Source organism: Zea mays, chromosome 7 (assembly GCF_902167145.1).
Source record: "Zea mays cultivar B73 chromosome 7, Zm-B73-REFERENCE-NAM-5.0, whole genome shotgun sequence".
Lineage (NCBI taxonomy): Eukaryota > Viridiplantae > Streptophyta > Magnoliopsida > Poales > Poaceae > Zea > Zea mays.
The window spans coordinates 1,020,380-1,033,322 of record NC_050102.1 but is presented as its reverse complement, the minus strand read 5'-3'; the positions used below and the strand labels follow the sequence as shown (position 1 = coordinate 1,033,322).

General features: G+C 48.9%; 1 protein-coding gene across 1 annotated transcript; it reads right to left on the bottom strand.

Moving 5' to 3' along the window:
* Positions 1 to 5,886: 5,886 nt before the first annotated feature.
* LOC100383810 (uncharacterized) lies at positions 5,887 to 9,688 on the bottom strand. The gene is made up of 4 exons (NM_001357199.1): positions 9,175 to 9,688; positions 7,382 to 9,076; positions 6,708 to 7,111; positions 5,887 to 6,620 (listed from the first exon to the last, which is right to left on the bottom strand). The coding sequence occupies exons 1-4, from the start codon at positions 9,452 to 9,454 to the stop codon at positions 6,117 to 6,119; spliced, it is 2,883 nt and encodes a 960-aa protein (NP_001344128.1). The 5' UTR covers positions 9,455 to 9,688; the 3' UTR covers positions 5,887 to 6,116.
* Positions 9,689 to 12,943: the final 3,255 nt, after the last annotated feature.

Below are 12,943 nucleotides of genomic sequence, written 5' to 3'. Positions count from 1 at the left end.
GCTCTGGTATCCAAAGGGGTCTACCTTTGACTTGATTGGATACTCAGACTCCGATTATGCTGGATGTAAGGTCGATAGGAAGAGTACATCGGGGACGTGCCAATTCTTAGGAAGGTCCCTGGTGTCGTGGAAATCCAAGAAACAAACCTCTGTTGCCCTATCCACCGCTGAGGCCGAGTATGTTGCCGCAGGACAGTGTTGCGCGCAACTACTTTGGATGAGGCAAACCCTCAGGGACTTTGGCTACAATCTGAGCAAAGTCCCACTCCTGTGTGATAATGAGAGTGCTATCCGCATGGCGGAAAATCCTGTTGAACACAGCCGCACTAAGCACATAGACATCCGGCATCACTTTCTGAGAGACCACCAGCAAAAGGGGGATATCGAAGTGTTTCATGTTAGCACCGAGAACCAGCTAGCCGATATCTTTACCAAGCCTCTAGATGAGAAGACCTTTTGCAGGTTGCGTAGTGAGCTAAATGTCTTAGATTCGCGGAACTTGGATTGAATTGTAGCATACATGTGTTTATGCCTTGATCATGTTCCTTCTGCATTTTGTTGCTTATTATGGTGCTCAAGTTGTACAAACACTCCCTGGACCTCACAAGTCCGTTGCAAAGTGATGCACAGTTTTAGGGGGAGATGTGTTACAACTTGACCCTTTGAGACTAACCATATGCTTGAGTTTGCTTGACTTAGTCTCGAAGGAGAATTGAAAGGGAAAAGGTGGACTTGGACCATGAAAGACTTCCACTGCACTCCGATGAGAGGGTAACTAATTCCAAGTTCATCTCATGAACTCTTATTGCCATTTGATCTTAATTGAAGATTTTTGTGAGGCAATGGGGTTAAGGGGCCAAGATTGATCCCGTTTTGGTGCTTGATGCCAAAGGGGGAGAAAATAAAGGCCAAAGTAATAAATGGATCAGCTACCACTTGAGAGAATTTAAAAAAAATAGTAGAATAGAGCTTTTGGTTTGACAAAACTCTTTTATTGCATCTCTTGTCAAAAATAGGTTTCTTGTGGGGAGAAGTAGTGATTATAGGAAAAAGGGGGAGTTTTTGAAATCTTTGATCAATCTCTTTTGGAATGACTCTCTTTATGCTTCAACATGTGTGTTTGACTTAGAGATAGAGATTTGAGTTTGATTTGCAAAAACAAACCAAGTGGTGGCAAAGGATGATCCATATATGCCAAAATTGAATAAACCTCAAAGTTATTTTATTTGAAGTGATTTTGCACTTGTTCTTGTTGCTTTATGTTGTGTTGGCATAAATCACCAAAAAGGGGGAGATTGAAAGGGAAATGTGCCTTTGGGCCATTTCTAAGTATTTTGGTGATTGAGTGTCAACACAAGTGCTTAAATATGAATCTATGCCCATGAATGAACAAAGTGCAAATCACAAGTAAAGGTATGTTTCTAAGCCTTAGTACATTAGTTTTGTGTACTAATATATTTGTCTAAGTGTTAGAAACAGAGAGAAGAAGAAAAGGAGAATGTTGGCTGTGTACAGCCAACAGGCTGTTTCGGTCTGGGGCACCGGACTGTCCGGTGGTGCACCGGACAGTGTCCGGTGCGCCAGGCTGCCTCGGCGCGAACTGGCCGCTCTCGGGAAAGTTGCTGACGGCGTACGGCTATAATTCACCGGACTGTCCGGTGTGCACCGGACTGTCCGGTGAGCCAACGGTCGGCTGAGCCAACGGTAGGCAGCGGAATCTGCGCGCGACACGTGGCTGGACCAACGGTCGGAAAGGGGGCACCGGACTGTCCGGTGTGCACCGGACTGTCCGGTGCGCCAACGGCTCTCAGATCTGCAACGGTCAGCAACGGTCGACTGCGCCAGTTAAGGAAAGAAATCGGGCACCGGACAGTGTCCGGTGTGCACCGGACTGTCCGGTGCACCCGACGACAGAAGGCAAGGATGGCCTTCCAGATTTGTTGTTAACGGCTCCTAGCTGCCTTGGGACTATAAAAGGGACCCCTAGGCGCATGGAGGAGTACACCAAGCATTCATACAACATCTCTAAGCACCAAGACATCGATTTCGCGCAGTCTTTTCATTGTGATAGCACATAGAGCTCTAGTGGAGTTGTAAACTCTTGAGTTGTGTTTCGAGCTCGTGTTGCGACTTGTGTGTGTATTGCTCTGATCTTTTGAAGTCTTGTGTGCGTTGTTTATTCCCTCCTTACTTCGTGACTCTTCGTGAAACATTCAAGTGTAAGGGCGAGAGGCTCCAAGTTGTGGAGATTCCTCGCAAACGGGATAAGAAAAGAAAAGCATAACACTGTGGTATTCAAGTTGATCATTGGATCACTTGAGAGGAGTTGAGTGCAACTCTCGTCCGTTGGGACGCCACAACGTGGAGTAGGCAAGTATTTGTACTTGGCCGAACCACGGGATAAACCACTGTGTCTTCTCTGTGCTTGATTTTCTGTGGTTATCATATTGTGCAAGGACTTCACTCTAGCCACTTGGCATTAACTGTGCTAACTCTTAATCAAGTTTTGTGGCTATAAGTTTAAGTTTTTACAGGATCACCTATTCACCCCCCCCCTCTAGGTGCTCTCACTTATCCCCGGTCATCGTCTTGCATTGGAAAGACTTGTGGCCTTCCTTGTGGCATAACCTATAAATCACAGTTTCTCCCTCCATAGGCTTGTTCACTCCCGCAGTGGTGTTATCCTGTGGAGGTTGGATTTGTTTGGCTTTGCCTTTCTTTTCATACAAAGTCTTGCCAAGACGAGCCACTTCTTGCCTTAATTGCTCATTTTCCTTTGCAACCTCATCCGAACATGTTTCTATAACCATATTCTCAACAATAACTTGGTTGCAGGGGTTAGTATCATTAATTAAATCAAAGCAAGAAGTAGAAGCATCATTTTTAATAATTTCAGGAATTTTAACTAAAGATGCTTCTGGGGTGCTACCAATGTTTTCTAGCTTAGTAGTTAGCTCATCATTGTGTATGCTAAGAATTTTCATTTTCTCTAGCAAATTTTCAATAGTATTTTGGGAGCTAGCTAACTTAGCCTTAAGTTTTTCATTCTTTTTAATAAGGCCATCATCGGTAGCAGTGGATGGAGCACTAGACTCTAATAGCTCAATTTTAGTTGACAGCTCACTATTTAAGTTTGCAAAAGTTTCAAATTTTTCTAGCAAACCTTTGTAATCATTTTGGGAGCTAATCAACTTATTTTTCAAGGTTTTAAGTTGAGCTTTTTGCTTAGTGCAAACATCCTGAAAAAATTCAACGGCTTCCGCAAGCTCATCTACGGAGGGCTTTCCCTCACCTTCATCATCACTACTACTTTCATCACTAGAGGATGGAATGCTTTTGTTACCTCTTGCCATAAGGCATTTGTGTGATGACCGTGATGAGCGTGATGAGGACCGGTGGCTGCGCGTCCTTGGAGGTTCATCTTCACTTGAAGAGCCATCCCAAGTTCTAACACTTGTTAGCGCATTGTCTTTGCTCCTCTCCTTTTTGGGTTTGGCCATAGTTGGACAGCTGTCCCTGAAGTGGCCATTCTCCCCACATGCGAATCATCCTCTCTTTCTTTGCTTTTTCCTATCAATGTTAAAGAGGATATCTTCGACCTGTAGGGGCACACCCATTAGATTAATCTTGCGGATCATCCCCATTACCTTTCCGACGCGTCGGATTGTTTCTTCGTCCTCGGAGGATGATGTGCATGGTTGATTATCTTCATCATCATCACTTTCTTCTTCTTCACTTGAGGAACTTGGTGTGGAAGCCTTCTTTTTACCCTTCCTTTCATCACATGCAAAAGCATATGGTCTTGAGGAAGTTGGCTCCTCTCCCCGCACATTTTTCGCGACATTTTAAAAGCTGCGATTTTCCCAATCACAATGGTCGGGGTCATGTTGCTCAAGTCCTCCATGTTGTGAAGGATGGTGATGATGCTCCCATATTTTCGTTGAGGTAGAAGGGAGATAATCTTCCTAACAATGTCCGCATCACCTAGCTTATTTATGCCAATAGAGTTGAGCTCATTGATGATTAGATTTAAGCAAGAATACATGTCTCTAACAAGCTCATCATCTCTCATAGCAAAAGAATTGTACTCATTTAAGACTAGGCAATGTTTTTGCTCACAGACATTAGTTGTGCCGTCATGGAGCTCATGCAATTTTAGCCAAATCTCATTAGCAGTTTTCAAGGTAAATACTTGATTAAAAATATCCATGCTAAGAGATTCATATAAACAATTTTTGGCTCTAACATTTAAATGAATTTCTTTTTCCTCACTCGTTGTGGGTTTCTCGGGATTCTTGAGGGGTTTCATCCCGTCACGAGTGACTCTCCAAACACCTAAATCAACGGCTCTAGGTAACAAGCCATTCTAGCAATATAATAGGGAAAGTTAGTGTCATCGAAATGTGGTGGCCTATGGGTATCCATCCCTTTCTCTAAAAAGTGTCGGCTCTTTTAGCGGTGAAGCTAAAACGTTCCAAATGAGCCAAACCAGGCTCTGATACCACTTGTAGGAAACGTGTGACGCCTAAGAGGGGGGGAGGGGTGAATTAGGACTTCTAAAACTTTCTCTAAACTAGGCCACAATTAAATCCCTAGAGCAAAACCTATGCAAATAGTCAAACTAGAATGTGTAAACTAGATTTTGTCTAAGTGTTGCTATCTCTACCGCAAAGACCAAGTTTAATCTACACTATATAAGTGTAGCTATTGGAGATATTCTTATGTTAGAGTGGGCCTTTCGGACCATCTTGGGGTACCCACGGTTTGGCCGTTTGGGTACTCGTCAATATGTGTCCTAGTATTTAGTATAAATTGTTCGGTTTATTATGGACACGACTCATATTTTATTTAATTAAATCAATAAATACTAGGCATATATTAAATATGTCGGGAACCCTTGGTCCCTCTCGTGGTCTTTGGGTGTCGTCGAAACATTTAGGGCCATTCGATGTCGTTTGGGGCCGTCCATGGTCATCAAGGACCATCAAGGTTGTCGGGTAATCCTGGACCATCGTGGCAATACCGCGACATTCTCCATGACTGTAGTTGTATAAGTGGTATTGTTTTGTCACTTGAATTGATTAGGGTGTCTTTAGTTGAACATACAAGGAGGGATGGAAGATGGCGACCATATTTTTTATGGTGTTTGGATGAGAGTCACGTGGGGCGAAGTAAACACCGGAGCATTTTTTGGTGACGGCGTGGTCTAAAAAATCGACGGTGTTGCTCTCGCCTCATCCTACTTTGACCTCAAACCAAACACATTCTTAATGGAGAAGTTAATGGTTGAACTGATAGAGGTGTAATGACTTGTAATGTACGAGGTAATGGATGTATGTTATGATGATTACTCCATCCTTTGATCTTCTTGCATCTTCTGCTATTAGGGCATGTACATGTACAACTTTGATACGGTGGACCGATTTTCTAAGTACAAGAGACAATAAAGAAATTGCGTGGTACAACCCTGAATCCTTGAATAATAAATACAGTTAAGAGACAACGTGTATGGAGACTCGCGTAGAGAACCCTATTAAATAGAGTTGTACACACCCTTATATCTAGCCATGTCACAAGCAAAATAGAGTACACAATAGCACGAGGCCACCTCTTACTTCTTGGTTGTGGTGCCTATGATTGTCTTCTTTTTCTTCATATTGATGGCCACCTCGTGGATGGTACTGTGAACATTTGCTTACGACAGTATAGATTTGGGTAGATTTAACCCTCTGAATTTATTAAATGTAGTATAGATTTGCTTACGACACAATAGCTATATATTAGGGTAGATTTAACTCTCTGAATTTATTAAATGTAGTATAGATTTGGTTACGACAGTATGATTTGTATGTATATATCGGTTACTATTACGAGTAGTAATATAATATAATATCACTGTAAATTTATTATATTATATTCATGAACTAAATTAAACACAGGAATGTTTAAATTGTTAACAGAGAGAAGGTCAAGATGGTCTACGAGTGCCCTAACTCAATCGCTCAGGGTAGTCTGGACCAGCTGACCCTAGCTCTCCACTCAAGACTCGGTCTCTCTCTTCCATCGAGCTGCTCTCCGGTCCGGTGTTGGAAAACCGATATAAAAGCTCTTGTACGTTACACCGGCGACGAGGACGGTGCATCAGACGTGTCGCTCCGGGACCGGCCCATGGACTTGCCAGACCTGCTCCGGATGGCCCTCTTGACCTCGGCCTCCTCCATGTCCACGAAGGACATGAGGTCCCGGATGCTGGTCTGCCTGGCGGGCCGGCGCTGGCTCTTCTCCTTGTCGCTGTCGCCGTCCCTGTCGTCGTCGCCGTCGTTCTCGTCCTCTTCTTGGGCGCCGTCGGCGGCCCCGTGTCTGCGGTACTGGCAGAACTGGAAAAGTATCCTGACGAAGTGGATGAGCAGGGCGATGACGCAGGCGACGCCGCAGATAAGGAAGAGCCCCCCAAAGTTGCGCAGGCTGAGCCTTTCGGCGCCGCCCACGCCGTTGTTCTGCGAGTCGCACGTCCCCGTGTTGAGCCAATTGTCGTGGATCCGCTGCAGGTCGCCGTTCTCCGACAGCGTCAGGATGGCCGTGGACAGGTCCACCGCCAGCGGGGAGTCAAGCGGGAACGCCTGTCATCGGAGATCCTTGTCGTCAGTTGGTTGGTTTGGATTGGATTGGAGAACGAAAGGCCAAATTAAAGGGCATCGACTACTCACGAATCCCCATCCGCTCTTGGTGAACTCCTGGCCCACCGTCTGGAACTGGCAGTTGCTGGAGAGGAAGAGCTCCATGTAGGGCAGCTCGTCGACGATGGCCGCCACGCCGCCGCCTCTGGGCCCGCGCTGCAGGCTGTCGGCGTAGTCGTCGGGGTCCAGCTCCCGGAGGCGTGTCGCCGCGACGCCCAGCTCCTTGTTCATGTAGCTCCCAGCGAAGGAGCCGACCTGGTAACCGATGGGGTCGTTGGAGGCGAGGAGGTCGCTCAGGCCCTGGATTCCCGTCGACAGCTGCTGCACTGTCAGGATGGACGTCAGGCTGGCTGTGTAGCTCTGGGTGATGATGAGCACCACGAAGAGCCACATGATGACGACGAAGCGACCAGGAACACTGACGGTGTCCTCTCCTGCAATGCGTGCATTAGGGATTTCAAGCTTTTAGATTGAATTGATTTGATTGTTGCATACAAATTAACATGGTATCAAAGAAAGAGTTATCGAGTTCGAATTCTGGTTAGCGCAATTAAATAAAAATAATTGTTGCTCATTACTATTCCACATCTAATATCCAATAGAGGCTCGACGTAAGAGGGATGTTGAAATATAATATAACTGAATTGTCCATCACTTTTATTTTAGGTTGAACCGTTTAGTGCACGCAACTTAATACCACTCACTCTGCGTGAAGAACATGGAGGAAAAGCTGAACCAGAAGATGGTGACCATCTGCTTCTTCAGCGGCCCGCGAAACTCGTCGTTGTGCCGGTGCTCCAGGATCCACACCACGGCGCCGACGAAGATGCAGAAGGCGACAACAGTGGCCCAAAGCTCCGGTGTGAAGGGCTTGAGGAAGGCCCACTCGTCGGAGCTGCTGGACTTCACCGTGGACACGATCATGAGCCCGGAGTCGATGTACGGCTGCGTGAAGTCCACCACCCGCGTTCGGTTCGTGACGATCGAGATGTCGCCCACCGCCGCGTCGAAGTAGCCGTCCGCCACCTTCTGCACCAGCTCGTTGTAGCTGGGGTTCTCGACGCCGTCGCCGAACAGGACGAACGACACCGGCACCGGGTACGGGAGCAGGGCCACCGCCGCCTTGAACACGTCCACGCAGTAGCCGCTCACGCCGTCGGGGCTTGTCTCGTCCTTGGACACAAACTCCTTGTACGACGTCCGGTAGGGCACGCCGATCGTCAGCGGCTTGCCGTTGTCGGCGAACACCCACCCGCGCGGCGTGGCCGTCGTGCCACCGGGCCAGATGACGTTGGACATCTGCTGTTGGGCCGTCGTGCTGGTGCTGTTGGGCGGAGGCACGCCGTCGCCGAGCTGCTTGGGTGCGTCCACCGACAGGCGCGTGTAGTTGGACCAGTAGGCGACACGGCGGACGCCCGTGCCACCGACGTTGAGGATCTCATAGGCAGGGTTGACGAGGGTTCCGCTGCTATTCACACCGGCGTCGAACTGGAACTCCACGTGGCCCGTGACGCCGGTGAAGTTGGAGAGCATGACCTTCCCGAGTAGCTGCTCGCCCTGGTCGAACACCCTGAGCGCGCTGAGACCCAGCGCGCTGCCGTTGGCATCGCGGATGGTGGGGTCGGCGGAGAAGGAGACGTTGCCGCCACCGGCGTCGCCGAGGAACTGATCGATGGCGTACGCCGCCATCCATACGGAGTCGTAGGCGAAGAGGCCGTACGTGTTGACGCTGGCGGTGGCATTGTTGCTGGTTGGATCAGCGGCGGCGAGCCTGGAGAGGAGCGACGCCTTGGCGTCAGAGTCCGGGGTGTACTGTCGCAGCGTGAGGACGCCCTGTATGTTGCTGGAGTTGGAGGCGGCGCCAGCAGCATCGATGGCGGCGGTGGCGAGCCAGTCGGTCGCGATCCAGGTGTACCCCGAGACCATCATGCCGAGCCCCCGCGCGGCGGCGAAGACGTTGAGGCCCGAGTCCGGGCTAGCGTGGACGATGAAGACGCGCGACTCCATGAAGTTGGCGCGCTGGAGGATGTCGGCGAGCGTGGCGCGGTCGGCGCCCAGCGGGAAGGCGGCCCTGTAGGACACCCTGGCACGCGTGGCCTCCAGCGCGTCGGCGAGCGCGATGACGCCGCCGCGGCCGTAGTCGTCGTCGACGTAGACGGCGGTGACCTCCCTCCATCCGAAGTGCGAGACGACGTCAGCGATGGCGGCCATCTGGAAGCGGTCGTCGTGCACGGTGCGCACGAAGTAGGGGTACTGCGTGGAGGCGAGCGCCGGGTCGGTGGCGGCGAAGGACAGCAGCGGCACGCGCAGCTGGTTGGCGACGTGGGAGACGACGTGCGCGATGACCGAGGACTGCGGGCCCACCACGGCCACCACCTCCTTCTCCATCAGCTCCAGGCCTGCAGGTTCAGGTTTCGTCGTCATTCAGGTCATATCAGGCGCTGCATCACTGATCAGTAGCATGGCACTCATCACAAAAGGGAAAAATAAAAAGAACCTGCTTGGATTGTGCCTGCGAATCCGCTGCACTTTGTGTCCTGGAAGACGACGGTGAGGGTGGTGCCGTTGAGCACGGTGGGGTCGCGGTTGACGTCGTCGACGGCGAGCTGGATGGCGGACCTGGCGGACCTTCCGATGACGGAGTCAAAGGCGAAGAGGGAGCCGATGGTGACGTTGGGCGGGCGAGCCGCCGCCGCCTGCATGGCGACTAGCAGGACGGTGCAGAGGCAAAGCAGACGGAGGAGGGTGGTGGTGGTGGTGGCGGCGGAGGACGCCATCACCTCACGTCCTCACCTGATCTGCTGCTGCAGAAGAAGTGGGAAAGGTCTGGTGCGTGCTTGCGTCTACACCTATACTACTTATATACGAATATATAATAAAAGAGCAATGCAAGCTGGTGGATTGGACGATTACGCCTGCTTGCATCGCCTCTGTTGTGGGAGGAAGGACCGAGGGAGCAGCAAGCAAGCACAGACTAGAGCAGCTTGCTCCAGAGTCCATCCACCAGCCTTGCTCCGCTAGCTCTTGGCTGGTGGTCGCACATACACCCAGCGGATCGAATTGACGGCAAAACCTAGAGCAGAAGGCGTCACTGCAGTCAGTTATTACCAACAAAACAAAAGAAACGGTCGCTTATCGTTCATCGATGTCTCCCAGGCCCCTCTTTCTCCTAGCTAGCAGCTCTCCATCACTTCTGCAGCAGCAGCTGCAGCTGCGGAGGAGCATGAAGACGAAGACTGGCCATGCATGCATGTTTGCTGCCTACCAACTAGCTAGCACCGGCGACGAAACCAAAGTGAACAAGCCACAAGCCTGTCCCTGTTCGACCGACCACACCACTACTCCATGATTATTCTAGACCGAGCATATGCAGTACATTCTATACTACAGTGTGTACGATTTTAGCATATATAGCTGGAGCCCATTTTGGCAACACAAACGATAATCATAGGTGATGACATATGCCCGCGCGTAGGGCTGGAAAAAAGCTCTAGCTCGACGAGCTGGCTCGGTCTCGTAGTAGCTCGGCTCGGCTCAGACCGGCTCGACGCTCAGAACGAGCCCGAGTCGAGCCTGTTTTTGTGGCTCGTGAAAAGAGCGAGCCAGCTCGGCTCGGTTCAGCTCGCGAGCTGACTCGTGGCTCGTCCCAATAACAATTTGTTACATAAAAATATTAGTAACGAGTAGACAATTAATTTATGTTATTTAAAATTACTATAAAAATAATCTATTTTCTATATTATATTAGTGATATATCTATTTTACTAATTTAAAATATGTTATTTAAAATATTTTTAAGATTTTATATTATAATTTAGAGAACAGATTTACGTTTATGGATAGACTCGTTTATGGATAGGCTCGTTGGCTCGGTGAGCCGGCTCGCGAGCCCAGAGCGAGCCGAGCCGCTTTCCCGAGCTCGCGAGATGGGCGAGCCGAGCTCGGTTCGACTCGTTTCCACCCCTACGCGCGCGTATATATTGAGTTGCCCAAGATACTATAGATAACTAGTGTTGGGGACTCGTTGTCAAATGCTCTGCCTTGGCAAAGATTGATTCCCGAGTGATGCGATTGCAATTACAGGAATGCGTGAACAGTAAAGGAATATTGTTCACTATTTATAGGCACAAGACACAGCCTATGAGAAATTACAATCATGTCCCTCATAAAAGCTTACAACAACGACTCAAACACTTATGGACTAAAAGGTCATTCTACTTTTAAGTCGGTTTGTAGTTCCGAAGCTTCATGAACAGCAACCTTCGGTCATCGCGTGCAGACAGCTTCAGCCGAAGCTGTTTCTTCCTGCAGGACCTTCGGCGACGAAGCATGGTCCCAACAGTAGCCCCTTCGCGGTGCTAGATCGTTTTTCGTAACGAGCTTGATCCGTGAAAAAAAAGTATCTTAGGCTTCAGGAAGCCGAAGGTCCGAAAAACACCTTCCCTGAGCTCGTTGTCGAGAAACGATTCAGTTTCCGAGCGCGTAGCGGTCCTACCCTGCAGGGTTACTATTTGGCCTCTGTGGTCCACCGCGCAGCGGGTGTAAGCAGCTGTTTGCCCGGTGTAAAAATCCTGACGATTCGTCTTCTTACCTGCGACACTATATAAACAGACGGGTAGGTGTGAAGTTACCACAGCATTCATTGCTATTGCACTGTTTTGCTGCCAAAAATTTTAACCATAGCCGAAGCTTGACTCTCGCAATCAGACGAAGCTCCAGTTTAAAGCGTACTTCGTCAGAAGAAAAAACTTCGGAAGAAAAAGTTTTTTAGTTCCCAAAAAATTCAGAATTAAATGGCCAGAGTGCGCTCTACCGCTAGAGTTGAGCGTGAGGGAGGCGAAGCCGAAGGAGCGGAGACTGTTCCCATCTCCGAAGCGATGCAACGATCCGGACTGGTGACCTCGGAAGGAATCCGTACTACCGAGACAGAGCAGACTGTTGCCGAGACAGAACAAGTTGCTGTCGAAGCAGAAGAAGGAAATATTGAGGAAGCCGATCCCGATGATGATTACCATATTGCCGTGCCAAGCAAGCCCAACCACCTGGACTTCGGAAAGTCAACTGTCTCTAAGGCTGATCTCTCCAAGATGGTAAAGTCGGGTTATTTCAGTGAGAATGAGAAGAAGCTACTTCGCTTCGGGGGGGAAGAAACTACCCCGAAGCCAGAAAAGGATGAAATAGTCATTTTCAAGAGCTTCCTAAAGGCTGGGTTGAGATTTCCCTTAAATAGTATGATCTCTGATGTGCTGCAAAGATTTGGCATCTATTTTTACCAACTGACTCCCAACGCGATTGTCAGGCTCAGCGTCTATATCTGGGCTCTTCGAAGCCAGGCGGTGGAGCCATTTGCCGACAGCTTCTGTCGAGTTCATGAGCTGCATTACCAAACAAAAGCCAGAAAAGATGGATTTCATGAAAATTTTGGTTGCTATAACTTTGCTTATCGGAAAACCACGAAGTTTCCCGTGATCAGCTACCGAAGCAAATGGCCGGCAGGCTGGAAATCAGAATGGTTTTATGTCAAAGTTGACGAAGACAAAGAGAAGCTGGTTCAGAGCCCTCTTGAACTAACCTTCGGAGAAACAAGACCCCGATGCAGAATGGAAGTAGAAGGTCCAACTTGGGCTGCACTGGGCGAATTCAAAATTATTGCAGAACATATTGGCACTAGAGATTTAGTGCAAGAATTCCTGGCCTTCAGGGTTTTTCCAACTATGAAAGAGTGGACAATGCCGAAGCTTAAAGGGGAAAGAAAAAGGGGGAACTCGTCCGACTGCCCTACCATTATAAGTTCAAGAAATACTTTAAAGTACCCTGCCAAGAATGGCTTGATACAATTGAAATAATGAGCAATGAAATTCTTGGGAATTACTCTAAAAAAGAGGACCAACTGATGACAGCGGCCTTCGGCACTCGGCCGAAACAAAGGCTGAACAGAGTACTTGATGCCATAGGATTTGAATATGCTGACTACGGTCGACTGGACGGAGATGCCGGGGGCCCGAAGCGAAAAAGGATTGCTGGCACTACTGACGAAGAAGTCGTCAAGGCAGCAAAAAAGAAAAAGAAAGATTCTGATAACATTAGCGCTGAAGAGTTAAATCCTGAGCCGAAGGTGCCTACGGCAAAAAAGAGAAAAAGTGCATCCCCAGAGCCGGAAACGCCGGTCCAAGAAGAAGACACTCCTGCTTCTCCTTCTGCTATTGAAGTAGAAGAAATTATGAAGGTAATGACTGAACCTTTGCCTTTCAGGCTAAGTCCGCTGG

Excerpts from the sequence above, each read along its gene's own strand:
- LOC100383810 (NM_001357199.1), bottom strand. The coding sequence starts at position 9,454 with ATGGCGTCCTCCGCCGCCACCACCACCACCACCCTCCTCCGTCTGCTT. Across the intron at positions 7,112-7,381 it reads CTCCATGTTCTTCACGCAGA|GAGAGGACACCGTCAGTGTT; the intron begins GTGAGTGGTATT and ends CACGCATTGCAG. Across the intron at positions 6,621-6,707 it reads CCAAGAGCGGATGGGGATTC|GCGTTCCCGCTTGACTCCCC; the intron begins GTGAGTAGTCGA and ends CTCCGATGACAG.